The sequence below is a fragment of the Ixodes scapularis genome, unplaced genomic scaffold, assembly GCF_016920785.2.
Source record: "Ixodes scapularis isolate PalLabHiFi unplaced genomic scaffold, ASM1692078v2 PGA_scaffold6__148_contigs__length_123643588, whole genome shotgun sequence".
NCBI lineage: Eukaryota > Metazoa > Arthropoda > Arachnida > Ixodida > Ixodidae > Ixodes > Ixodes scapularis.
Genome location: NW_024609881.1, coordinates 90,001,313 through 90,027,642, shown reverse-complemented (window position 1 = coordinate 90,027,642; position 26,330 = coordinate 90,001,313). Strand labels below are relative to the sequence as shown.

The 26,330-nt window shown below is 46.5% G+C and overlaps 1 protein-coding gene across 1 annotated transcript in view; it reads right to left on the bottom strand.

Annotated features, from left to right (window-relative positions):
* The window catches only part of LOC121838539, a 269,231-nt gene that overhangs the window by 241,964 nt on the left and 937 nt on the right, over positions 1-26,330 (bottom strand). The window contains exon 2 of the mRNA XM_042294849.1: positions 25,300-25,470. Coding sequence (XP_042150783.1) covers positions 25,300-25,470 — 171 coding nt within the window. The remainder of the gene's footprint in view (positions 1-25,299; positions 25,471-26,330) is intronic.

The following is a 26,330-nucleotide window of genomic DNA, read 5'->3' as shown; positions in this document are numbered from 1 at the left end:
CTTTAATCACGCTATCTTCATCTTTCAATCACATGTTCACTCATGACGATAATTATGTACAGTAACGACACAACAACGACGCAGCGCAACGCAGCGCAACGCAGCGCAGTCGACGCAAATGTGTGAACGAATACCGCTTCTTTGTCTGTTTGTTTGTTTGTTTGTTTCTGGGGTGACGGGAAAGGTGGACACCAGGACATTGTGGGCCTCCGTTGATGGGACGAGTCACTACCTGGTGGATTAGGGAAAGGGATGAAAAGGGCAATAGGAGAGAATAAAAGAATGAAAAAGGGTAATCTGTGCATACTGTGAGTGCTATGCAGAGAGGCTCAAGAAGGGACATGAAATGTTCAGCACAGCACCACCGCAATGATGTCACCGTCCCCGCCACGCCGGGAGCAGACCCCGAACCGACCGCAAGGAAACGCTCCAGCCAGCCGCCGTGCCCCACTGCCCGGGAATTTTTGTTCCAGCACGGCACTCACACGACGGCCAGCCAAAACGCCGCCCCTCCTCCTCCTCCTCCGGTACGGCCCCAGCCAGTCCCTGCCTAGCCCCGGCCGACCGCGGCAACAGAAACGGCACCGCGGCACCGCTATGTTAACACTCTCTAGTCACTGTTTCGCTCGAAACGTGATCAATTACCAGCATCTGGCCGACTCCCTAGTAAAGTCAAAGTCTGTCTTCAAGGCCTGTTTCTCGAAGGAATCGTAGAAGTGCACGGAACGCTCTTTCTGTCACCTCCCGGTGACCCCCAGGATTCAATATGTCGCTGACAGTGGCATGTACGAGTCCTGCTTGGGCGTAGCTCTGAAGAAGCGCTCTTCATGGGTTCTTCATAAGCAGGGCACAACAGGAGCGCGTGCTCGGAATCTTCTGGATCCCCACAGTCTGGACAGTTGGGGTCTTGTTTGCGGCCCGCCATGTGAAGCCGCTTTCCCATGTATGGACACCCAGCCCGGAGTCTGTGTAGCAGTGAGGCGTCGGCACGTGGAAGGTTCCGAGGAATCGTTGGAGGCGGCTTGCCAATCGCCACTCCAGGATGTGGATGAAATTGCTGAAGCTCATCATGAATTAATCGATGCACCTCGTTGAATCGATCCAAGAGAAATGTCGACGCCTGATCGAAATGGGCCCTTGCAGCCAGTGTGTCTGCTCGCTCATTGCCGGAAATTCCAACATGATCGAGACGGGATCCACCGCATGGCAAGGGTTCACCCTAGATCCTCCACTGTTTAAGTCTCTAATGCAACTCTAGCCAGTAGTGGCGTATGTTTATCAGTTCGTTAGAGCTGTTGGAGTGCACCTTTAGTGTCGGTTAAAATTAGAGTCTTAGTAGGCAACGTAATGTTCTTGATAGACTCAAGCGCTCCCCAAATTACCACCAGCTCTGCCTTTGTTGATGACGACACAAAGTTGAGTCGTCCAGCAACATCGAAGTCCATTTTTGGAATTGTGGTTGTAACCGTTGCTGTCTTCTTGGCCCTGTTGATCGATGCGTCTGTAAATACCTGAATCCAGTCCTTGTAGTCGTCCTCTCGTTCTATGGCAGCTGTCCTCGCAACAGTTGTCGGTACATTTGCTTTTCGCTGTGGAAGAGGTAGGCTTTCGCATATCACCACTGGTGGACGTGTCGAATGCGGAGGCAAAGAAGGAAGGAACTCTCCGGGGCCTCCGCTCTCTCGATCAAATCGCAATATCAAATGCCCCAGGTGAGAGTTTTGTCTAGCCCGAAGGTGAGATCGGATGCCAGACTCAGAGGGCACACCACTCATGCGACTAATGTTGCGCATGGCTCTCTCCTCCAGTCTTAGGGAAAGCGGCCATTCCTCGGAAGACACAAGTGTCACAATATTTGGGGGGAGCCCCAAGCAGCTGCGAAAAGCAATTCGGTGGAATGTGTCAAGGTCTCTAATTTGGGCTCTTCCAATGGCTAAAAGAGGGAGCGAGTACAGGAGCATGGACATTATGAGACCCTTATAAAGTTAGAGAAGATCGCGTTGTGGAGCGCACCAAGAGCATCCTCCAAGTTGTCGTATGACTCGCAAGAGCCATCGGCATCGATTCAGTGACCTACGAACTTCTGGCCTCCAAGTCACGCAGCCATTCAAGATGACTCCGAGATAGGTGTGCTGTCTAACCCTTCTCAGTGGCATCCCAGCAAGTTTCAGCTGCAGTGCGTTTTGTGGTGCTCAACCAGCAGGCCGGTATAGAAGTGAAGCTGTTTTTTCAGCTGAGAGGGTAAGGCCCAATTTTGATATCATTAGCGTCGTGGCGTCAACGGCCGATTGAAGACAATTGCGAATTGCGATCGCGTTCTTCGAGGGTCCGACGCACCAAATTGCAACATTATCCGCGTATATGGTCATTCTTGTACGGAGATTGGAGTGTCCTGTTGGTAAGCAACCAGGGAGGGTATCTATCGCTATATTGAAAAGTATGGGGCTCAATACGCTGTCTTGAGGAACTCCTCGGCCTGTTGGACGTGGTGAGCTCACAGCTTCAGGTAATTTGACGCGGATAATTCGTCCGAAAAGGAACGCCTTGATAAAGGAAAGAATCCGTCCACCAATTCCGAGTTGCTTAAGCCGGTGGATGATGGTGAAGTGAGGGAGAGTGTCAAATGCACGATTGATGTCTAAAAAGATACAGTGTAACATCTTCCTGTAACTTTTTGCCCCCTCGAGGGTTGATGCGATATCTCAAATGTCATCGCCGGTGCACCTTTTTGCTGCTCGAAAGCCTGCTAGTTCTGGTGGAAACGCTTTTATCCTATCCAATAGCCAGGTGAGACGTCGAAACCCATCCGTTCAAGTAGTTTGCCTACCCAACTTGTAAGTGAAACTGGTCTGTAAGACGACGGCAGCGCGGCCGGTTTCCCTTGTTTGAGTATTGGGATGATAGTTGACTGCTTCCATGCGTGAGGAATGATGCCGGTTGTCCATACGAGGTTCCGTTTTTCAAAAACATCAAGGTGGCAGGCAGGATCGACGTTTCTGAGCGCTTGGTAGATTATACCATCCGGTCCTGGAGCACTCCTTTTGTTACACTTGTGAAGGGCTTCAGTGAGCTCCGCCAGGCTCTCCAACATTGCCTCGTTATTTTGATCTTCGATGAGTAGAACTTGAGGTAGTCGTCCTTACAGTTCCCGGCACTGTAACGGAGTGGATGACTGCCGAGAAAATTTGTCTGCTGATACCTGCGCCACCACTGTCATGGGCCAACCGGACTCGACTGCAAGACCTGAAATGGAATGACGTGGTATTTTTGCGCCGGCGAGGGCTCGAGCGAGTCTCCAAGCACGTCTACCACCACCAGCACCGCCGAGCGATGCACATCCTTGTCTCCATTGCCATCTTTGAAGTTATTTCCTATGCCTTCTAAATTTAGCATCGATCCAGTTGTAGCGCGTCCAGTCTAATGAGGCGTCGGTGCTAAGTGCCCTTCGATGTGCCTGTCTTCGGGCTGCGCGGAGATTCAGCCATTCCAAGTCAGGTGCAGGACATGTAACGGGCACCGTGACGGAGCGCGTCGCAAGTCGCAGGCACTTCGCAATACAAGATGTTGGATCTTCATAGCTGCCACTCTCAATGGCGGATGCAACATGCTGACGAAATAAATCCCAGTTCGCCACCTTACAGGTTTTTAAGGTTTTTGGGGCTTGTAGTTGGATGTGTCACGCTGAGAGGCACGTGCTCACTTCCCTCTGTGTTTGGTCGCGCAAAATATTTCGGATGACAGCAATGTCAGCTCGATGGTAGTGGGGCTGAGCCCTTCCCACGAAATGTGGAGGACCATCGTTTAGAGCTCGAAGTTGAATCTCTGCCATGGTAGCCTCTAGCTGTCGTCCTCTGGCCTCCGTTCGTCTACCACCCGAAGCCTCGTTGTGCGCATTAAAATCTCCGCATATGATCAACTGACCGCGGCTTCTCTTTTTGATATTTTCCAGCACTCTCGTGTTCCAGACTCCGAGTGGCGTGATTTATAAGCTGAGACAATCGTTGTATCGCATCCTTTTATTATAACAATCAAGCCGTAGTACTCCTCCATGGCCGAATTCAAGTCCGAAAGGTCTATAGGGTTATGATATACATCATCACGTACAAGTATTGCCACTCGTGACCCTATCATTTGGATTTATGGGGGCACTGTGGTAGAACACATATGAAGAAAGGCGCTTTTCTCCAGGTACAGCATTCGTTTCTTGAAGAGCCAGGGCGTCAATACGCTCAGTTTTCAAAGATTCACGCATCCCTGGTAAACGCGTGCGCATCCCATTTACGTTCCATTGAAGAATGGAAGTAAACACTGAACTGCGTCTTTGTTGACGAGAGCTATTCTTTTGGCGAGATATTGGAGCTGTTTGTCTGATCAAGGTCGTCTGTCCACGGCGTCGAGCATTTGCGTTACTTTGTCCCACTAGCATGCCCCCAGAAGGGGAAGCATTGCCTGCAAGATTGTAGCAACTGCTCGGGCCCACGAGGCTTCACATTTAGACAATATTGCCAGGGATATGTTTGCAACTGTCTTGATAATAGAAACCCAGGCGGGTGTCGTTGCGATGGGCAAGCCTGAAGTCTCGTCGCTTTCTTTTTTCTTTTTTTTTCAGTGCTTCGTTTTGTTGTCTGACGCCTTGCAAGCGCCTGCGAGGAAGGCTGCTGCGTCGACGACATTGGCTTTTCGTCACGTGGGACATCATTCGGTGGTACTTTGTTGACAACAATTTTTTTTCTGACGGTCCTCAGCGACGACAGAAGCGTAGCTTTTGGTACCTGCATTAGAGATCGTTGGCTTTGATTCGTCTTGCATAATGATCTCAGCAATGCTAGACTTTTGTCTCTTTTGGGGATCCAAGGCTGACTTCGCTTCGCAGAATCCCACAGAATGTTTCTTGGAGTACACTATAATGTCACGTTCTTTAATCCATTTTGGACAGTCACGTGATGTGGCTTGGTGCTTTCCACTGCAGTTGGCGCATTTTACTGCCGTGGACTGACATTCAGCACTCGTCCCGTCGTGGTGTTCCCACAACGGCAGCAGGCCTTCGGACGTTGGCAGGCGACTTTCTTATGACCAAATTCGTTACAATTGTGACATTGCAACGGTCTGTCTGTGAGCGGTGAGACTGTATAACGGACATGCCCTAGGAGCACGTAGCTTGGCAACTTAGTACTGGTGAAGGCAATCTTCACGACGCGGGAGCGTACCAGGTTTCGAACGTTGGCAATCTTGCAGCATGTGCCTTCAGTGCGAAGATTTCGTGCAATCTTGTCTTCGGTAATTTCAGCGTCGACGCCTTAGATGACACCATACGAAATGGACCCTGATAGTGGTGAGTAGGCTCTTACTGGAACAGCGCAGAGCGTTGCAGTGTTCAGTAGAGTTTTCGCTGCCTGGCCGTCGCGAACATCAACAGCGATCAGGTTCAGTCGGTTGCTGGGGCGCACTTGGATGATGCACTCTTGGCAGAGCTTCTCAAGGGCTTCGGAAACTTTCAGGCTGTTGAGCGCTGTAAGCCTGGTCTCCTCTTATACAGGAACGAAGGTGACGGTGAGGCTGGTGTTAGCTTGCCTCTTTGGTTGTTGCGGAACGTCTGAAGACGAGTCGCTGTTCTTTGGACGACAGCGCTTCCTGCCGGATCTGCGCCATTCGCCTCCGGAATCATCGCTCTCCATGTTGGCGGTCTCTGAGCAGACAGATCGACTGCAATCCTGGGACTCATCGAGTGCGCTGCTGGCCTGGTGTTGTGCTGCCGTGATGGATATGTCGTTTTCGAAAAGAGACATACCGGCTAGCATTCATCCATTCTCTTGCTGTGCAGGGAGCTGTCCTAGCTCCTGCCGTCCAAGTAGACCCCAAAGTCCAAAGGACCGACGAAGTCGCGTAGAATAGCAAATTCCAAAGATAGAAAATTTAGCGTTCAGGCTCAAATCACTTCGTCGTCCACGAACTATGAATACCGCTTCTTTTCTCGTCGGGTTTGAAAACCATGATTCGGGTCCTCGCCACTGCAAAAGCTGTGCGCTGAATACCAGGTTCCCCTGAAGCCCCTATATCCTGGGAAAAGTGGCGCCATTCATTGTTGTGGAAAGGCTCGAGACACGTGCCGCGTAAAGCCCCTCGATATGTTTGCGTTTGTCTTGCAAGTAGCGTCAAATGCGCGGGTGCGCGAGGCCCATGTCTCGAGCGACCTTTGGAAGCAAATGGCGGTGCAGTACTGAAATGAACGGACCTTGGAAGCGAATGGCGGCGAAGCACCCGCTCGTGGCACGTGTCTCGCGCTTTTAAACAACAATGGTTGGCGGTACTTGTGTGCCGCGCGCGACTTCTGGGAAAAACATGGCGTCTGAAATCTAGCTCAGTGCTGCGCTACAGTGCTGCGCTGTGCCGCCATGATTTCCCCAAGGGCTGCACGTTTCACGTGCCTCGTACATCGGCGCACCTTGCGATACTTTCGAAACATGAAGGGGCTTTAGGTTCCCCGAGAAATGCTCTGTTCCGCCAGATCCTCGCGCTCCAAATCTGCGACCGGGCACTCTATGGCTCCGTCGTCGAACTGCCAGGCTTTGCGAGGATAGAGAAAGCTATGACACAAAATAATTTTTTTTTTCCATCGGGAAGGCAAAAATATAACTGCGCTACGACACCATTTGCTTTACAGCCCTTCGCGCAGCAGCGGATATACTCCGTTCATCCTTAAGCTGAGACTGCAGACAACCACAGGCGCGAGAGCACGATGTTGAAGCCTTAAATCGTTCTTAAATGAGCACTGACACGTCAAAATCATACTTTGTTTCTATTATCCGCAACCACTGAAAACGACGCCTGGACATTATTCTCGAAATTCGAAACTTGAAAATTCAGTATTTATGAAGTGAAAAAAAAAATTGAAGGCTTATACGATTTTCTGTGACGCCGAATTAGAGCGCAGCTCTTGAGGAGGAGGACGGGATGGTATGCCCCTCTTTCTTACCCGCTAAATTTAGCGGGGAAAGTTTTCCGCTAAAGTTAGCGGGAAATTTTACCCTCGTGACGTCACACCTCACGAGGGTAAAATCACGACGTTTACCCTACTGACGTCACGTGTGACGTCAGTAGGGTAAATTTAGCGAGAATTTGTTTTCGCCAAATTCAGCGGAAAAATTTCCCCGCTAAATTTTGCGGGAATATTGGGAATATTAGATGAGTGTGACGCGACGTCATACATCGCACGCTTTCTATATTGACATCCCACGTCACGTCATGTGTGACGTCACGAAAGTAACCTTCGTAACCCTCGTGCGGGTAACCCTCGTAACCGTCAAGAGGGTCACACGTGACGTCACGTGGGACGTCATTATGTGGGACGTCCCATAATGCAACGCGCAGTTAGGCCAACGCCGACGGCGACGCCGTTCAAGCTAGAAACGGGCGCCTAAGAGCTGCGCTCTAAAACAATTTGCAAATACCGAATTTGAAGTTTCCGCGCGATCCGCGAGTGCAGTGACGTCCAATATTGAGCCGTCTGTCGAGTCGAGTTTCTCTGACGCCTTTGAACCGCCGCCACACGAAGTGTCGTGTTCGCCGGCATCCCGCGAAAAATCTGTTTCTTCCGTGCGTGCCGCCAGCCCATCGACGCGAGCAGACGACGCTGGACTTCCGAGTTTGAAGTTCTTTCAGCGATCTCAAATTCTCTGAAACGGTGTGAGATCGAAGAGAACGCGCAGTGGCTATCCGGCGGACTCACAACTGTAACTACGATGTACAGACACCAAACCCAGTTGCTTCGATCGTTCGACGATTTTCTTTTCAAAGTCTGAGAGGTTGTCGGACACCAAAAAAACACCACTTCATCCGATTCCTCGACTCACCGATCATCCTCTGCTACATGCGTCGAGCCCAATGAAAAATTCACGCCAATTTTCAAAAAAAAAAATCAAATGTGTGTGCGTGCGTGTGTGTGTGTGCGTGCGTGTGTGCGTGTGCGTGTGCGCGTGTTTGTGTGTCTGGTTTCGCGAAAAGTTCGCAACGTCCGCTGTCCCAACGGACCCCACTCAACGCAACCGCACGGTCGTCCTCCTTGTTAGCGTGGAGGAGCGAGCAATTAGCGTCCCGCTACGTGCCCCCCGTGGCGCCTTCTGCCGGCAACGATCGAGCTGCGAGATGCGGATGAAGGGAGAGCGCCGAACAACAAATTGGTGCGTAGGGTCACCCGACTCCCCCACAGCAGGCCCCTTATCCTCAGATGTGTCTCTCAGTGGACATGCCTCGGGGCGGTCGGGTCCCAATTACCGTTTAGTCTCGTTAACGTCGCCAACTCAATGCGGGATCGAAGAGCCCGGTCGTGCGGTGGACTTGAACGGATTGGCCAAACGACCACTCGTTCCAACGCTTATGTTCGCAAATCGATGTTTTCTGTTTTGAACGGCCGATGGAGGTGCTCAAACACGATGCATAGTTTGGAAAAAAAAATTGGGTTGTGTGTATGTCTATACAGCCTAGAAATTGGTCTGCCTCAACGGGCGACGAGTCTCCCAGCTGTAGATGAGAAATTTAGCCAGTGCAGTACAACCGCTAGCCTGGGGTCTTTAAGGTGCACCACGCAGTAGGGATACACGACCGCACGCCGGTACGATGCTCATCCAGATCGAAACGGGCAGGGGTGGGGATTGAACCCAGGATCCCTGGGTTCTGCAGCGCGCAAGCTTTCGCTCCACGTGCTCCGAGCTGGTGTGCGCTAGCCCACTCGGCCACCGATCCCCATTTTTCTTTTTTCCGAATTTCACTTTTATTTACATGTTTATGTGCACAGTTAATGTCTATTTACATATGAATCTCTATACACGTTATGTATGATGAGCAGTTGGCGTGAAATATTAATGATTTTGACGATAAATACACAGCACACTATGTTACAGTCCACAGCTGGTTTCGTTATACTAACGAAACCAGGTGGACTGTAATATAGGAAAGAGACAACTATCTCCTACTGCTTGTAAATGATCGGTGGCTGACTTCGTGGTAAATTTTGGCCTATATAATGTCAGCTGAACGGCTGAGATTACGCACAATTTATTTCCACTCCTCATTTTCGCAGATACTGAGCATTTTTTGGCCTACTGTGATTGCAATATTTTTAAAATTTACCCACGAAGGCTTGGCCACGCCCCCTTCAATGTCGACCCTTCTTGTCTTCCACAAACTATAAAGCCCTAAGACTACAAGTATGTCGAGCACACTATCAAGATGATCCGAAAAATGCAGATAGCGTAGTATCTTTTCCTCTACCTCAAATTCTTTCTTTAGCGTTCTTTTAAACACGTCCCAGAAAAATACGGCATCTACACAAATTACAAAAGAATGTGTGAATGTTTCAGTCGCCTTGCACATCCTACAGTCCGTTGCCCATGCTACTTCTGTGCCTCGGGAGGCAAGCCATTCCTTGACTGGTACAGTTCGAGAATGAAAGCGAAAGAAGAATGTTTTACATTTTGGCAGTATTGGCATACGCTTAACCCTCTTCAACAAGTCCATTTTACTATTCAGGGGGGGATCATAAGGAAATAAGCGATATTACGGCTCGGGGAACAGCGTTATCAACAGTCTTTGTACTAGGCCTCTTTTCGTGCACGACTTTAGAGAGGTTGGTTCAAATCTCGCCTTCAAATATTCTAAGGTATCAGCCACTTCTTTATAAAAGCCTCGTAATGTTGTTATAACATGTGTCTCCTGTAATTGGCCATTTGAATCGTAATATTTAGTCAGAAATATTTTCTTACAAGTTTCGAGGAACGGATGTTGTGGTTCCCGAAAGAATTTCCACCTGACAATTAACTGCCTCACAAAAATGTTAGCTAATCCAAGACCCCCATCTCTGATAGAACGAAACAAATTGAATCGTCTCATGAGTTCATATGTCGACTTCCATATAAAGTCGCGAAAATCCTACTGAACATGTGAACCGTCCCCCGCGAACAGTGTATGATCCGAAGGAGGTACATAAGTTTTGACAGGAAGATGTTACACACAGCAACTCGACCGAATATTGATAGATACCTCATATTCCACATGCGAGCAGCCAAGAACCAGGTTGACTTGGGGTTGTCCATAGCACACACGGGAACACCCAAAAACTCAGGTTTCTGGGTTGACCATGTGATGTCCACCGATCCCCATACATACTTTGGCGAGCGTCGTGTCTAGAGTTTTATCGCAAGGGCGTTGCCATCTTGAAATATCGTCACTTCCAGTACAGGCAAAACATTGTTTTGCCGTCGCCACGCCAATAAAATACATTTAGCTTCCCTCTACTTTTTTACTGTTTGCAGGTGAAATTTGTTTCTTTCTTTATTTTTCGTCGTCCATACCGGTTATCCCCACCAGGTGACCGGGGACGAGAGTAAGCGAAAAAAATCTATAGTTTAAAAAAATCTCCCCTCCAAAAAAAAATTTGTCTTTTTGCTACACGATTTAATATGACGTAAAAAGACTACCCAATCAATATTATGCTGCAGAGTCACGTATAGTTTGAACAAAATGAAAAAAAAGCTCGAGGTATACCTAAGCACTTCTTATGAGCTGTGAATGCGAAAGCATGCAAGCCACTCGTCCGCTCCCGTTTTCGTCCGCTGCGTACTTTTCGTCGCCGGTCAGCGCGCGTGCTCCCCAGGGCACGCTGACCTTGGACGCTCCATGTTAAAGACCGATCAACGAAACCATTTTCCGCAAGGTAGGAAAATGCCCCTCGCGCCCTCCTCTTTTCACCCTCTCCCAAAAATCACGTGACGGCAGAGGCTTCTTTTGTGTCGGCTTTTTCTGTAGGGATAATCCTCAAAAAGCGCGAAACGAGCGGCTAGCTGCGAGCACCACAACGACCTTGAGACGTCCAGGTGTCTTCCCTCGTTGACGCGGGCACGCGCAATCCGCAGGATTGAGGAAGCCAGCGCGACCGCACTCTTTTTCCCATGAGCTGCAGGTCCGAGGCCGCTCGGTCGGTGGAGATCGAGGGGTCGTGGTATGCTGGGTTCGTTCCAGCAGCCGCTTTCTGGCATCGCGCGGCTGCTGGAACCATTCTCGCGTCTGCACACGGATTGGCTTGCACAATAAAGGGTTCAGGTCGTCGATAATACATTTATTTCCGAAACTTATAAGTCAGGTGGCTTTCCCTAATCTCTTCATTACTGTTTGAAACACATCTCCTCTCATAGGTAATTGTTCATCCCATTTTGGACTCTTTTGCGTATTTATTCCTCCTTACGTCTGCTTGATGACTGTTTTATAACTTGATAAAGACCTTTAAATATTGGCGCGGGCTTGCGCGATCAACGCTGTCCCGGATTTATTCAAAATTGGAAAGATTGGCGTCAGGAGGGGTTGAAGAAGCAAACCGTAATTTTTGCTTCTAATGAGGACGGCACAATCGTAAGATAGGTCTTTGCTTCACCTGTATCCACAACGCCCCATCGTTTGCACGATCATAATTTCTCAGTGACATAGGTGTATACCACCTTTTATTCATGGTTACTATAGATGGGGCCCCACAGGCTTTCCCGTTATCAGCGAGTCGACTTTCTAACGACCGGCGACTCTCCTGAGTGAGAATAAATATTATCACCTTCAAACAATATCCACCCCTTTCTCCCCCCCTTTCCCGAGTTGGGGAAATATCAGGCAACTCCGGGAAGCAGCCTGCAGACTGCGCTTTTCGGCTACTCATTCTCAACACATTCGAACGTGGAAGTAAACACATCACATCAACGACGCCCTGTTTATTTGCAGCCTAAATAATGTGGCTCTTCTGGTGGGACCCAATCAATTTCATCATCAATCATTATTTGTTACAACTTCATGGTGAATGTGTGTTCGTTGTGATGCCACAAAGTGGTCGATTCAAAGGGAGAAATAGGTCCTCGTATTTATTCTGCGGAAATACTCGCTCCTGTGACGCTCTAGTGCGTAAGCTCAAAGCACCCGAGGCAGTGCGTAATACTTTAAAACTGTCGTTGATGATGAAATATTTGTGGGAAGCGCGTAAAATTGTTTACACCACGAAGACATACCTAAAAACTACAAAATATCGCAATTGCAATAAAATACAAAAAAAAAACAATACAAAAACGATCAGCCTGCGAAAACCGTTGCTTTCTCCCCCCCCCCCCTCTCTCTCTCTTCTTTTTTCGCGCCACTACAAAAAATAGCGGCCGAGCAACGAAATTGTATCAAAACCTCGCTTCTTGGAGGAAGGACACCAGGATATCTGGTTGTGAATCTGCCAAGGAGTATTTCCATTTTCCTTCCACGCGATTAGAAGGCAAGACGCTGGGGGAATTTATGTGCACTTACATGCTGCCTCTAAAAGAAAGTACCAGATTTCTAGTGCATGTCAATCTACATGTAAATTGTTTAATCAGTGTGCACAAACATTCGCGGCCTGGAGGATGACATGGAAGCATGGCGGAAAGAGGCTTGCTGGAAATAGAAGTCTCTATTGCACTGCACTGGTGTGAAACATTATTACGTATTTTTGTTTTGTTTCTGTGCGAAAATAAAAACAGCGTTTAGAAACCGAACACTGAGTTTTGAGGTGCGCCGAAAGGATATAAAAAACCGGGACAACCAGAGCTTGTCCTGGTTCCTTGTTTGTTCGGAGCCTTTCAAAAGGGGATGAAAAATTATGAACCGAGTGACCCGACTTACCACATTAGAGCAGTTCATTTCCATTGCGACAGGCTGTCTTGAAGCGTCTAGCCTAGTCCAGCTTGTACTGGTCCGTTTTTACTTTCGGTTCCTTTCAAAACGTGAGCTCTAAGCCACTGGACCAAACTACCACATTCATAATCTGCAGAAGCGGAGAAGTGGAAATGCAACAAAAGGAAAGATTCGCCCACGACCAAATAGAAGGGGGCCGAAATTTCTTTTAAGAAACACACAATCTTCTCTTCAATTCTGTCTAACAATTTTATGTGAAGGTGTACTTGGCTATGGCATTATTCGTTTAGGAATCAAGCGAAACTTTGTATCGGATCATTAGATGTCTACGTTCACTCCCATTCGATGCTTATCATGTTCTCGACTATGTACACGGGGTGGTTTTCAGCGGTAGGTTTTTAATCTGATTGCCCGCCCGCCAAAGCGCGAGCCAGAACGCACTACTGCCGTGGGGCCGTCGCGCTCTTCTCGTTCTTCTCCGTATCAATATACAATCAAAGACGCAGGCGGGGCCGTCAATCGTGCTGGTGTCGGGAACCAGTAATTCTGACCCTTGAAATGCAGGCGTGACGCAAAACCCAGAGGCGTATCGTTCGCCCACCTACGTTCCTCCCAGGCGGCGGAGATTGTCGTTTAGAGGGGATTATATTCTGAACGGATCCAAGTTACTCGAGCAAGCTCGCATTCTGCTCGCAACGCCCAGCCACTAAGCAAATGTAACGGACGGTGGTTCGAGAGGCGTGCAACCCTTGCCCGCTTAGCCCTCCCAAGCACTTCTCCGCTTCCGTAAATTTTGAATGTTGTAGGTTGGTCCAGTGGCTTAGAGATCACTTTTTGATAGGAACCGAAAATAAAAACAGACCAGTACAAGCTCAACTATGCAAGACGCTTGAAGAGAGCCTGTCGTAATGAAAATGAACTGCTCTAATGTGTAAGTCGGGTCAATCTGTTTATAATTGTTCATCCCCTTTTAAAAGGCTCAGGAAAAACAAGAAACCAGGAAAAGCTGAGTGACGCAAGTATTGTTCAGGTTGTCCCGGTTTTTTATATCCTTTCGGCGCACCTCAAAACTCAGTGTTCGGTTTCTAAACGCTGTTTTTATTTTCGCACAGAAATAAAACAAAAATACGTAATAATGTTTCACACCAGTGCAGTGCAATAGAGACTTCTATTTCCAGCAAGCCGCTTTCCGCCATGCTTCCATGTCATCCTCCAGGCCGCGAATGTTTGTGCACACTGATTAAACAATTTACATGTAGATTGACATGCACTAGAAATCTGGTACTTTCTTTTAGAGGCAGCATGTAAGTGCACATAAATTCCCCCAGCGTCTTGCCTTCTAATCGCGTGGAAGGAAAATGGAAATACTCCTTGGCAGATTCACAACCAGATATCCTGGTGTCCTTTCTCCAAGAAGCGAGGTTTTGACACAATTTCGTTGCTCGGCCGCTATTTTTTGTAGTGGCGCGAAAAAAGAAGAGAGAGAGAGGGGGAGAGGGGGAGAAAGCAACGGTTTTCGCAGGCTGATCGTTTTTGTATTGTTTTTTTGTATTTTTTTGCAATTGCGATATTTTGTAGTGTTTAGGTATGTCTTCGTGGTGTAAACAATTTTACGCGCTTCCCACAAATATTTCATCATCAACGACAGTTTTAAAGTATTACGCACTGCCTCGGGTGCTTTGACCTTACGCACTAGAGCGTCACAAAAGCGAATATTTCCGCAAAATAAATACGAGGACCTATTTCTCCCTTTGAATCGACCACTTTGTGGCATCACAACGAACACACATTCACCATGAAGTTGTAACAAATAATGATTGATGATGAAATTGATTGGGTCCCACCAGAAGAGCCACATTATTTAGGTTGCAAATAAACAGGGCGTCGTTGATGTGATGTGTTTACTTCCACGTTCGAATGTGTTGAGAATGAGTAGCCGAAAAGCGCAGTCTGCAGGCTGCTTCCCGGTGTTGCCTGATATTTCCCCAACTCGGGAAAGGGGGGGAGAAAGGGGTGGATATTGTTTGAAGGTGATAATATTTATTCTCACTCAGGAGAGTCGCCGGTCGTTAGAAAGTCGACTCGCTGATAACGGGAAAGCCTGTGGGGCCCCATCTATAGTAACCATGAGTAAAAGGTGGTATACACCTATGTCACTGAGAAATTATGATCGTGCAAACGATGGGGCGTTGTGGATACAGGTGAAGCAAAGACCTATCTTACGATTGTGCCGTCCTCATTAGAAGCAAAAATTACGGTTTGCTTCTTCAACCCCTCCTGACGCCAATCTTTCCAATTTTGAATAAATCCGGGACAGCGTTGATCGCGCAAGCCCGCGCCAATATTTAAAGGTCTTTATCAAGTTATAAAACAGTCATCAAGCAGACGTAAGGAGGAATAAATACGCAAAAGAGTCCAAAATGGGATGAACAATTACCTATGAGAGGAGATGTGTTTCAAACAGTAATGAAGAGATTAGGGAAAGCCACTTGATTTATAAGTTTCGGAAATAAATGTATTATCGACGACCTGAACCCTTTATTGTGCAAGCCAATCCGTGTGCAGACGCGAGAATGGTTCCAGCAGCCGCGCGATGCCAGAAAGCGGCTGCTGGAACGAACCCAGCATACCACGACCCCTCGATCTCCACCGACCGAGCGGCCTCGGACCTGCAGCTCATAGAAAAAAGAGTTCGGTCGCGCTGGCTTCCTCAATCCTGCGGATTGCGCGTGCCCGCGTCAACGAGGGAAGACACCTGGACGTCTCAAGGTCGTTGTGGTGCTCGCAGCTAGCCGCTCGTTTCGCGCTTTTTGAGGATTGTCCCTACAGAAAAAGCCGACACAAAAGAAGCCTCTGCCGTCACGTGATTTTTGGGAGAGGGTGAAAAGAGGAGGGCGCGAGGGGCATTTTCCTACTTTGCGGAAAATGGTTTCGTTGGTCGGTCTTTAACGGCGCGCTGATGGACACGCAACGCCATGGGGTGAGCGGTCGTGGAACCTGACGAGCGCAGCGGCCAATGGGAGCCCCGTCGACGCGCGCCAGCCAATGGAACGGAAGGAAACTAGGTACCGTCTTCGCGCTTCAAACTGATGACGTCAGCTCGCTCCATGGGACCCCCCAGTTAATGCTTTCGCATTAAAAAAAAAACTCAACTGCTTCCAACCGAAACACGAGCACGGAAGCTCATGGCCGGAAGTCACGTGGCTACACCCAAGCGCGTTTTTTTTTTTTTTTGCTTTGCTTTTTTGGCGCTAGGAGCAGACGACGACGACGAGGAATTTGCGAGCACCGTTTGTCGTGCGATTGTTTCGCATCTGTGTATCCCTTCCGCTCGATGTTCTGCGCAACGCTGGTCCGTCATTCGACGCCATCGCGTCGTCGAGCCCTCAATACGTCGCCATATTCAACTTTTTTTTTTCGGTCAACGTATTTGCAGTTTTTTGGAGACCACAAAAATGGAGTTTACTTTTCTAGTTTTAATATTAATTGTGTGCCTTAGATGACCCACGACTTTGAATATTGTTGGAACGTATAGTTTGAACGCCACGTGATCAAAGAAAAGAGGGTCAGCGCGACTGACACCGGCCAATTCTCGATCGGCTGCTCTCAGGCGGAAAGTAAACGAGTTTCGAGCCGCAAATTATGTTCTGGCTAGTTTGACTCTTATAGGTATGGTTCGGAGTTTTCGGTTTAAACCGATAAAGGCACGCCGAATCCCTTTTCAGAAATTCGGTTTTAACCAGAAAAGGTCAGTTTTTAGGTTCGGCGTTTTCGGTTTAAACCGATAAAAGTAAGCCGAATCCACTCTAAAATTCTGTTTTAACCGAAAATCGTAAGCTTTTTAGGGTCGCGTCGAGATGGGCGGGGGAGGGTGGGGGAGGGGAGAGAGGGCGTTGCAAGGTTCCACACTGTGTGACCTCTTCGTGAGTGCCCTCTTCCAAGGTTCAACATGCAACAAAACAGGTCTTGGGTTGTCCTTCGCGGGACATCTGTGTCCTTTCTGTGATCGGCTTAGTGTGTCCAGTCTCTGGTCTAAAAAACAAAAGTTCGGGTGTGGGCCAGTGTAAGGTTTCTAGCTTCATGGAAGATCTGCAGCCAGAGTTTAGTGAGTACACGAAATATGTTGTGCTTCAAAACGTCGCACCGTGTCTCTTTTGGTAGTCACATTTGGTTGATTGGCCGATTTTGGATCGGCCAGCGCTTCATCTCTTCAGCCTGCCAGTGTCCAGTGTTAGCGTTGAGAGGGCATTCTCGAAGCCCAGGGTCATTAACAGGAAAGAATGAGCGTGGATCAACGAGGAGAATTACAATAAGATCACGTAATCCTGACGTACAGAAGGTGAAGTTCTATGTTTTTGGGCACTGACTTGTTTGTACTTCTGTTATTATTATTTTTTTTACAGTTGCACACATTTGCCAAATAAAGTATCGATGTTTTTTTTTCTGTTTCTTTGTCTTTTAATGTATTGTGCCGTTATTTTTTGAGGGATCACAAATATCAGAGTGTAGATGCCGGATTACAACCAGGAGCAGTGCGAACAGTACAGATAATATATTTACATATTTACAAGAACCTAGAATTAAAGATTGCTCATCGGGCGGTTTGTCGTTGGAACGGTGTCCATGGCTATACTTCGTTTCACCTTATCTGCGAGCGAAGCCAAAGCCAAAAACGCGAGACCAGCGCTTTGTGCGTTTCTCCCCAGCTCGCGCGCTCGAGCAAAGCCTGAACGCACGGAGCTTTCGTGCTCGCGCTTCCAGCTTTGCCTTCGCTCGCACATAAGGTGAAACGAAGTATAGCTCCCGTGTCTGTCCCACGCTGGTTCATGGCACGTGTGTCTCGGAGCGATTTTCTTTCACGTCGTTATATTTGTGCTTCTACAAATATCCCCTCTAGTGAGGAACCCTGGTGGCAAGTGTTAAGTTGGGCGCGGTTAAAAAAAAAAACTGACTTTCTTTTTGGCCGGCTTGCGACTTGGAAGTGCAGGAACGAGTTCGGACAGTGCGGTACTTTGAAGAGATTCGTAGAAAGCAGGCTTCAATCGATCGCTAGAAACTGTATTTGTCCGGCCGTTGATGAGCAGAGTCATGTGGGGCGGAGTATCCTGAACGGTCCGTTGTACGGTGGTTGCAGTGAACGTTTCACTGCATCGTTGCGAACGAAAACGTGGGTGGCTTCTGCCAACGCTGGACTGACGAATATTGAAGTCGGTTGGGTGGTTCTCGTGGGACAGGGTCGCAGCTGCGCCATGTTTTGACGTAGACGGCATGCGAAATCTTGTATATCAAAAATGTCATGTTCTGTGGAAGGTTCAATAAATTCCCCTGGGATACGTAAAGTTGTGCCATACACTAGCTCAGCAGTGGCGCAGTGCAGGTCATTCTTGAGCGCGGAGCGGATTTCAAGCAGCACCAATGGCGAAACTTCAACCCATGATGAAGGATTCACGGATTGGGCCATGAGAGCTGTCTTTAGTTGCCGGTGTAATCTTTCAACCATCCCGTTAGCTTGTGGGTGGTATGACGTTGTGTGAATATGGTTAACTCCCAGGAACTGCGAAAGATGGCGGAAAAGAGTGGATTCGAATTGTCGACCGCGATCTGTCGTGATAGTAGAGGGTATCCCGAACCGACTTGTCCATATACTGACGAACGCGCGGGCGACATCTTCGGCTGTTATGCGAGAGATAGGAATCGCTTCTGGCCATCTTGTAAAGCGGTCGACGCAGGTGAGTAGATATCGGAAACCTTGCGACGATGGTAGTGGTCCCACGGTGTCTAGGTGTACATGGCTGAAACGAGCGTCAGGTTGTTGAAAAACACCGTAAGGTGTGACGGTGTGTCGGTGAACTTTTACTTTCTGACATTGAAGGCAGGTTTGTGACCACCGTCGTACGTCTGCATTCATTACTGGCCAAACAAAACGTGAAGTAATCAACTGTTAAGTAGCACGTATGCCGGGATGTGACAACGTATGTAGAGCGTCAAATACAGTGCGTCGGAAATTTGAAGGTACGTATGGCCGAGAGGTGCCGGTTGAAATGTCGCGAACTATTGTTGTGTTGCTCTCCGGAACGTCTAAATCTTCAAGGATAAGGGCTGTCTGTGATGTGCGCAGTTTAGTTGATTCGCTGTCGGTCTGCTGAGCGCAAGCTAGTGCCGTGAAATCCACTGCTGGCCGGGTTGTGGTAATTTCATTGATGTTTAATCGAGACAACGCATTGGCAACAGGGTTCTCTTTGTCCGAAACGAACCTGATGTCGGTGGTAAATTCAGAGACGAAAGACATATGTCGTATTTCTCTTGGTGTGTGATTAGAATTGTTGGATTTGAAATCGTATGTCAGAGGCTTGCGATCGGTCCAGATACAAAATTGTCGACCTTCTAGGAAGTGGCGGAAGAATTTTACGGCAAGATACAATCCAAGAAGCTCCCTTCCGAAGGTACTATATCTTGTTTCCGCAGGTAAAAACTGTTTTGAGAAGAACGATATGGGGTGCCATGCACCGTTCTAGAATTGCTGTAGTACTGGGCCTGCTGCAGTGGCAGATGCGTCTACCATGATAGAAGTCGGTGCATCACATTGCGGGTGGGTCAGCAGTGTTGCTGACGCGAGCGCCCTTTTGATGTTTCGCAAATGCGGCGCTAGCTGGCTCTGTTCAAATAAGGTGCTCGTTTTTGCGCAACGACCCTGCGAGAAGCTTGTTAACTGACTGTAGTATGGCTGCACAGCGCGGGATAAACCGGCAATAAAAATTTACCAGCCCAAAAAACTCTCTGAGCTTCGTGGTAGTGAGAGGCTGTGGAAATTTTTTAATTGCTTCGATTCGCCCATTACTGATAGTTCTGAAACGCCGAACTCGCATTTCGCTGCATTGATCAGAATTCCGTAGTCGCTGAGGCGACTGAAGAGTTGACGGAGGTGATGGAGATGTTCCTTTTCATGTCGGCTGAACACCAGAATATCGTCAAGGTAAGCGAAACAGAATGGAAATCCACGCAGCACTTGGTCCATAAACCGTTGAAATGTCTGCGCTGCATTTCTTAGACCGAATGGCATCCTGATGTATTCGTACATGCCGAAGGGAGTAACGATTGCAGTCTTTGGTACGTCACAGGGTTCGACGGGAATTTGGTGGTAAGCCTTCACTAGAGTTACAAGGATCATCTGATCCGGTGTCCGATGGTGTTTCTTTCATATATTCACCGAAACAGCCGGTAAAACTTTGTGGGCATAAATATACACCGAAAAGAATTGAATCTTAGAATAAACCCCCGAAAAAAGCAAGCCGAATTTCGAATAAATAAAAACCGAAAACGCGGAATCCTACTTAAAGGTCATGTTGAAATAAAAGACCTCGGCGATCATAAATACCCTGTCAGTGTCCCGTTAAGTGATGGACACTTTCCTGGCAAGCAATTTATTATCTCTAATTTCAAAATAGCTATTGAGAAAACGGCCAAGGAAGGATGTGCCAAAATCAACATTCAAATTAAATTCTCCCACGCTCTCAAGTGAGGTGAAGTCACGCCTTGCAAGAGCATGTTGTTGTTGTTTTGCTGGCGTGATCCAAATTAGTATTCATTCCACACCATCAAATTTCATGTAATCCTTCTGGAAAATGATATAACGCCCCCCTCCCCTTTGTTTTACGGTGGAATTGTTTCTGGTTAGAAAATTTTATTTACAACAGTGGTGTCACGCCAAGAACAAAACCGAAAACGCGCTATGTACAGTATATACAGGCTCTACAAGCTAAGTTAGCCAACCCCGCGTTTGTGACATAGGTATCCTAAACAGGAAATTAAAGAAATGTATTTGGGAGTTTGGTGTTTCCAAAAGCGATTTTGAAGCATGATTCTATTGGTGTCCGAAAGAGAAGAACACTTCGAAATCGCTCCCGGCTCAAAATGAATCTTGCGACAGAAATATTGCGCCGAACGCTTTTTTTTTTTCTTCTTTTTTAAGGCGGGATTGTTTCTTTTGTGGCATATGTATCCTATCCAGGAACTTAAAAAAAAAAAAATGTATTTGGGAGTTTAGTGTTTCTAGAAAAGATTTCGAGGCACGCCTCTATTGGCGTCCGAAATAGAAGAACGCTTCGAAATCACCCCTAGCTCAAAATGAGTCTCGCGGCAGAAATATTACGCTAAACGCTTGTCTCCCCTCCCCCCCCCCCCCTTTTTCCTTTTTTTTTTTTTTTTTTTTTTTACAGAAGAATTGTTTTTTTTTGTGTTTTTTTTGTGACATAGGTATCTAATGCAGGAACATAAAAAATGTATTTGGAAGTATGCCCCTCCCCCTTCGTACCCTCCCCTCCTTCTCCTCCGTACCCTCCATCATCCTCCACCGTACCCTCCTCTCCTCCATAACCTCCTTTCTCCCACAGTTTCCTCGCTAAATTTAGCTGGAAAATTGACGCCACGCGACCTCAACACGAATTCAGTTTCCCCGCTAAATTTAGTGGGGAAAATGATGTCACATGACTTCGTGTCACGTCACCCATGAACAATTTCAGTTTTTCCGCTAGATTTGGCCGGAAAATTGACGTCCCGTAACGTCCTCAACACCAATTCAATTTTCCGCTAAATTTAGCGGGGCGGTTACGCCGACGCCACGAAACGCGGAAACGGGCGCCTAAAAGCTGCGCTCTAGAAGAAGAAAAGAAACGCTACTTATCCGCAAAAGATGACATGCTTTCATGCCAAACTGCGTTAAATGACACTAAACCTAGCAAAAAAGAAAATTGTCCCGACCTGGTTAGGACTAGGGGTGTCGCGAACTTTTGTCGACCAGATTTTTTGGTCGAACTTTAGGAGTTCGACTGTGTCGAACCGGTTCGACGAAGCTTCGACCTTTTCAGCAGATTCGAACGGTTCGACTTTGTGGACAGTGTGGCCAGACCTTGATACAAGTATGTCTAGGTTTGGAGAATTTTTTTTTTTTTTTGTGCAAAGGGTTATTTTATTTTGTGAACAGCTGCAATTGAAAGAAACTAATTCTATTCACTGAAGAAGTTAATAACTTAGATTTCAGTACTGTATTGACTAAAATAGCGGATCAGCGCTGCACTTAATTCATCTCTTAGCCATCACCATCCAATCCGAAGCCAACTGGCCAGCCTGTCGCGCATGCGCACACGAGTCGAACCTCAATACAAGGTTCGACGATCTTTCCACTAAAAGTTCGAAAAAGTCCAACCTGGTCGAACTCGAACCGCGGCCGGTTCGCGACACCCCTAGTTAGGACATGCATGTCTCAAAAGAAATGTTCGTCGAAAAAAAGAAAAGCTTTTTTGCCCAATATTTGTGTTATAATACGAACTCTTTCGATTTTATAATGTGCGCTCTGAGATCCAGCGAACTCGGAGCGCATACGAGTTGGGTACAAACGCTATCATCATCATCCGACAGGGGAACAGCTAGTTTCGGTTTTGCCCGCAAATCGAAAAATTCGTATTGTAGCATAAATATTGGGCAAAAAAATATATATATAATTATTTTTCGACAAAGATTTATTTTGAGACTTGCCTCTCCTAACGAGGTAGAAAAGAAACGATTTTTTTTCCCTAAATGTAGCGGAGAAACACTTTTCGCGAAATTTATTAGGAACGCAAGTCCCCTAAATTTAGCGTGTTATCTCTGTGTTGCACCTTTGGGGGATTTTGGAAGTTATGAAATGCTAATCCTGAATTTTCTGAAAATTAGCGCACAACAGCCTTCCATATCCATGAGCGCGGGCGCCGCTGCTGGAAAGAGAGCGCTTTTGCCCATGTACATCGGCGTACTGCGGAAAAGCGACAGAGCGAGGGGCCTGTCACCGGCTCCAGATGATGCGTTCGTCCACACATTCGCATGATTGATCGCGTTATTGATTAAATAATTTTCCAATTGGTTAACAGAATGAGTAAAGTGCTTTATGGTATAGCACACTAAATGCCACTTACCGCAGATACTCAGACACACGTTTCTCCACTACGATCATCGCCATAGTGGCCCCTGAAGAAGATCCGAGTAGGTCAGAACTTCAGCTTGGGCGAGTTGGTTGTTCGTGATACTGCTTCACAGCGCACAAGATCAGACACACTTAAAAGAAATTTCTTTTAAGTGTGTCTGATCTTGTGCGCTGTGAAGCAGTATCCGAGTAGGCATCGAAATGTACCAGGGTTCTCGTATTTTTAGGACTTTGTTTCTAGTCGTCTTTTATTTATTGTTTTCCCTACCATAAACATTTCTCTCAAATGTTTACTTTGAAGTTGATGAACGGAATCCGCTGCACAGTAATATTTTTTCCATGCTTTAGAATCATTGTTTTTTAATCTTTGTTAAACGAAAGTGATTAACCATTTTCTTTCTATGTTCTAACTTTTTTTTTCATGATAGTCAAGTTTATTCATGCTTGAATATTTGTTAATATTTGTATATTAGCACCTTCCTCTCTTTTCTGCAGTAATGCCTCTGGACACTTAAATTAAATAAATAAATAAATAAAATGTATGAACAGGTATAGGTGCAAGACAATGGCAGAAATCTTGTGGAAGCTTTTCTAATAGCCTAGCAAAATCCTTTCTTTGGTGCACTAATTCTAGTCAAGTTAGCTATTAGACAGCTTTTACACTTGGGGGGGGGGGAGGGGGGGGAGGGGGGGAGGAGGGGGGGGAGAAGGATTTTAAAAGATACCAAATTTTTAAAAGGGTTTCAATTTAAAAAAAAAAAAACATAGTATAGGCCCACTTACTTTATTTAATCTAAAAGCACAGAGTTTAACTACCAACATTATCAACATTATAAGCACCAAACCTTGAGTAAAGAAGTATCCAGAATGTAAATGCACAAAAGTTTTGCATCTTGGCATTCTGTCATAGCTGCTGCCTGCACATGACACTTTTCATCTGAGTCATTCCATAAACTTTTGCACCATGCACCATCTCTGATGAGACTCAAGTTTGGGATTATAAGCATGATCATTACTTCTTTAATCGTGGGTGCTAATGGATATAAAGACTACTCACAGAAATCTCACATTTTCAAGCGGTTTTCATTTCCTTCGATAGAATGAGACCTTTCGACAGTTTCATTCCAACATCAGTACTGGGACTTCAGAATCTGGCACCAGGAGATAATGTTAATTTGTAATTCACTTATAGTCTATTGTAATTTTGCCATCCAACTTGATCCTGTAGGATGATGCCTCTGCAATTTAACTGATGCTCATAATCACAATCACATCTGCTATTGTAGAGCAGAGTTTGCTGTATTCTGTAGATAAGTTTTGTAGATACGAGGATTCGACCGTTGGTCTTAAAAATTCAAGATGTAAACTGCAATGCACGTACCACTCTCTCGAGAGGGTAAAAGATCTTGCTCATCGTCTCAATTTAGCGATGAGCTCAGGTGAAAATGTACCGCACAGAAACTTGCAATCGATTTTTCAGCACCAAAAGCATTTAGTGAAGTGAATTCCCCTTGACCTTACTACAAAAAATACAATGTGACATTTAATATTCTCTTTGCAGACCTATCACATTTATGCCAAACAATGATTGTACCAGGCATTGACAGTAGAAATTAAAATTCAGAGTTCACACGTAGGATATGAACATTACCGTCTCTCAACTGTGCGCTTCGAGTACTAACTCGCAGAGTTTGTTCATGGTCAAGTCGACACCGAGTTGCTGGTTGGTACCTTGAGCATTCATACATCCGGCCATACTGTGAGACATCCCCACCAAGATTACAAACATTATGTAACAATGTAACATTTTTGTGACATTAGTAAGTGGAAATATTTAGGCTACTAATAATAAGGACATTATTTCCAATGATGAAAACATTAATATTGTCTACTGAACGGTGCTCTATAGAGGCATAATTCAGTTGTTACACAACAATTTAATGAGGCCAGACGTTGATATTTTTAGATTCATTCGTGTAGTGGCCAATTTTTCTGTGGTTGTGTAAATATATATATCTATCTTTGAGGGTTTTCTTTTTTTTTAAGCCAACATTTTTGCTTTTTGCAGAGTATGCTTGCCTTTTCTACTTCAAGTGTTTCCATTACATTGCACCTCACTTACTTTTATAAAGTACTTTACTTACCTCCTAAGGTTTGTATTAGTCACCGGGAAACAATGTCATTACTGTTGTTATTGCTACTATGCACTACTATTACTACTACTAACAACTACTACCTACAACTACCAACAACAACTACCTCCTACTAATACTAGTATGACTATTACCTGCTATACCAGTACTAGTACAACTACTGCCACTCAACTACTGCCGGCTATTACTACTGCTACTAGCATAATTACTAATATCAACAACTACTACCTAGTACTATTACTACTACTACTACTACTAAATACTACTACTAGTGCAACTCCAACTTCTAACTACCATTACCACTATTAATAGTACAACAACTACTACTACTTACTTACTACTACTTAAAGGTACTTACTACTATAACCACTATTATTACTGTACCATTATACTACCAATGCAGATACTACACACTTTGCGTCGAAGCATGGTCAGCACTGCACCAAGTTGCTTGAGCTCGGGGTCCAGCTATCAGAGAAAAAAACAAGCCGAATGTTCTCTGACCTGACCGCCAGTATGTCGTCGACACCGTCGAAGTCCTCAAGTGTCACCGTGTCGGAGCCAAGGTCGTTAAGGTCGGTGCCGGCCGCAGCAGTCGACCCCGAACAAGTCAGATGGCACCTAGAAGATTCGACTGCGTCGGCTTGGCCACACGAGCAGCTGCACTCTTCAACGCTGCACAAAGAGACAGTTCGGCGTTGTTTCAAACAATGCCAAAGCATGACACAAAGACGGTGGCGGTGCTGAATGTTGAGGAATCGAATTAGGCGAAGAGACACTTCAGCATTGCTTCAAGGAACGCAAAAGCATGATGCAAAGAGAGCGACGGCACTGAATGCTGAGGAGTGGAGCAACACTGTTTCAAGGAATGCTAAAGCATGATGCAAAGACTGTGGCAATGTAGAACGATTAGAAAAAGGGTTAAAAACAGAGGCCACCCAGCATAGTTTCCGTAAATGCCAAAGCAGGAGGCAAAACGGACAACGCCGAGTACTAAGGAATGGAAGCTCATTGTTAACTTGAGATCAAAATGCCGGATTGAGCTTTGTAAACATGGCACGTAAGCTGCCTGATGGCTGTTGAACACCCTACGTGACTTGCACGCAAATTAGTTTATGCCATATGTATGCCGGAGAAGCTTGTAAGCACTCATCGGCAAGACCACCACAATGGCGTCTGATGCAATTTCAATGCAAGACATGAATAGAGCGACTAAACTAACATACGGCCACTCGGACGAGGCACTTATCACTAGTGGAAACAACAGGTAATGGCTCTCGTGCGTTGCCTATACTCTGAATTCACCATCCAAGCAAGAGTATGTTATAGTCTAGGGGTGTAAGGTGCAAAACACCAGGAACACAAGGAAGAAGGCATACACAATGGCCCCTTAAACCATATGCCTCCTACATAACATTCCTCTATCGTTTTTTTCACCTTACACCATGCTTTATAACGTTCACCAACTAGCCCATTTACAAGTTCTTCTACAGTATCTGTAGAAGAGTCTGTACAAAGTTAAGGAACTCAAGGCA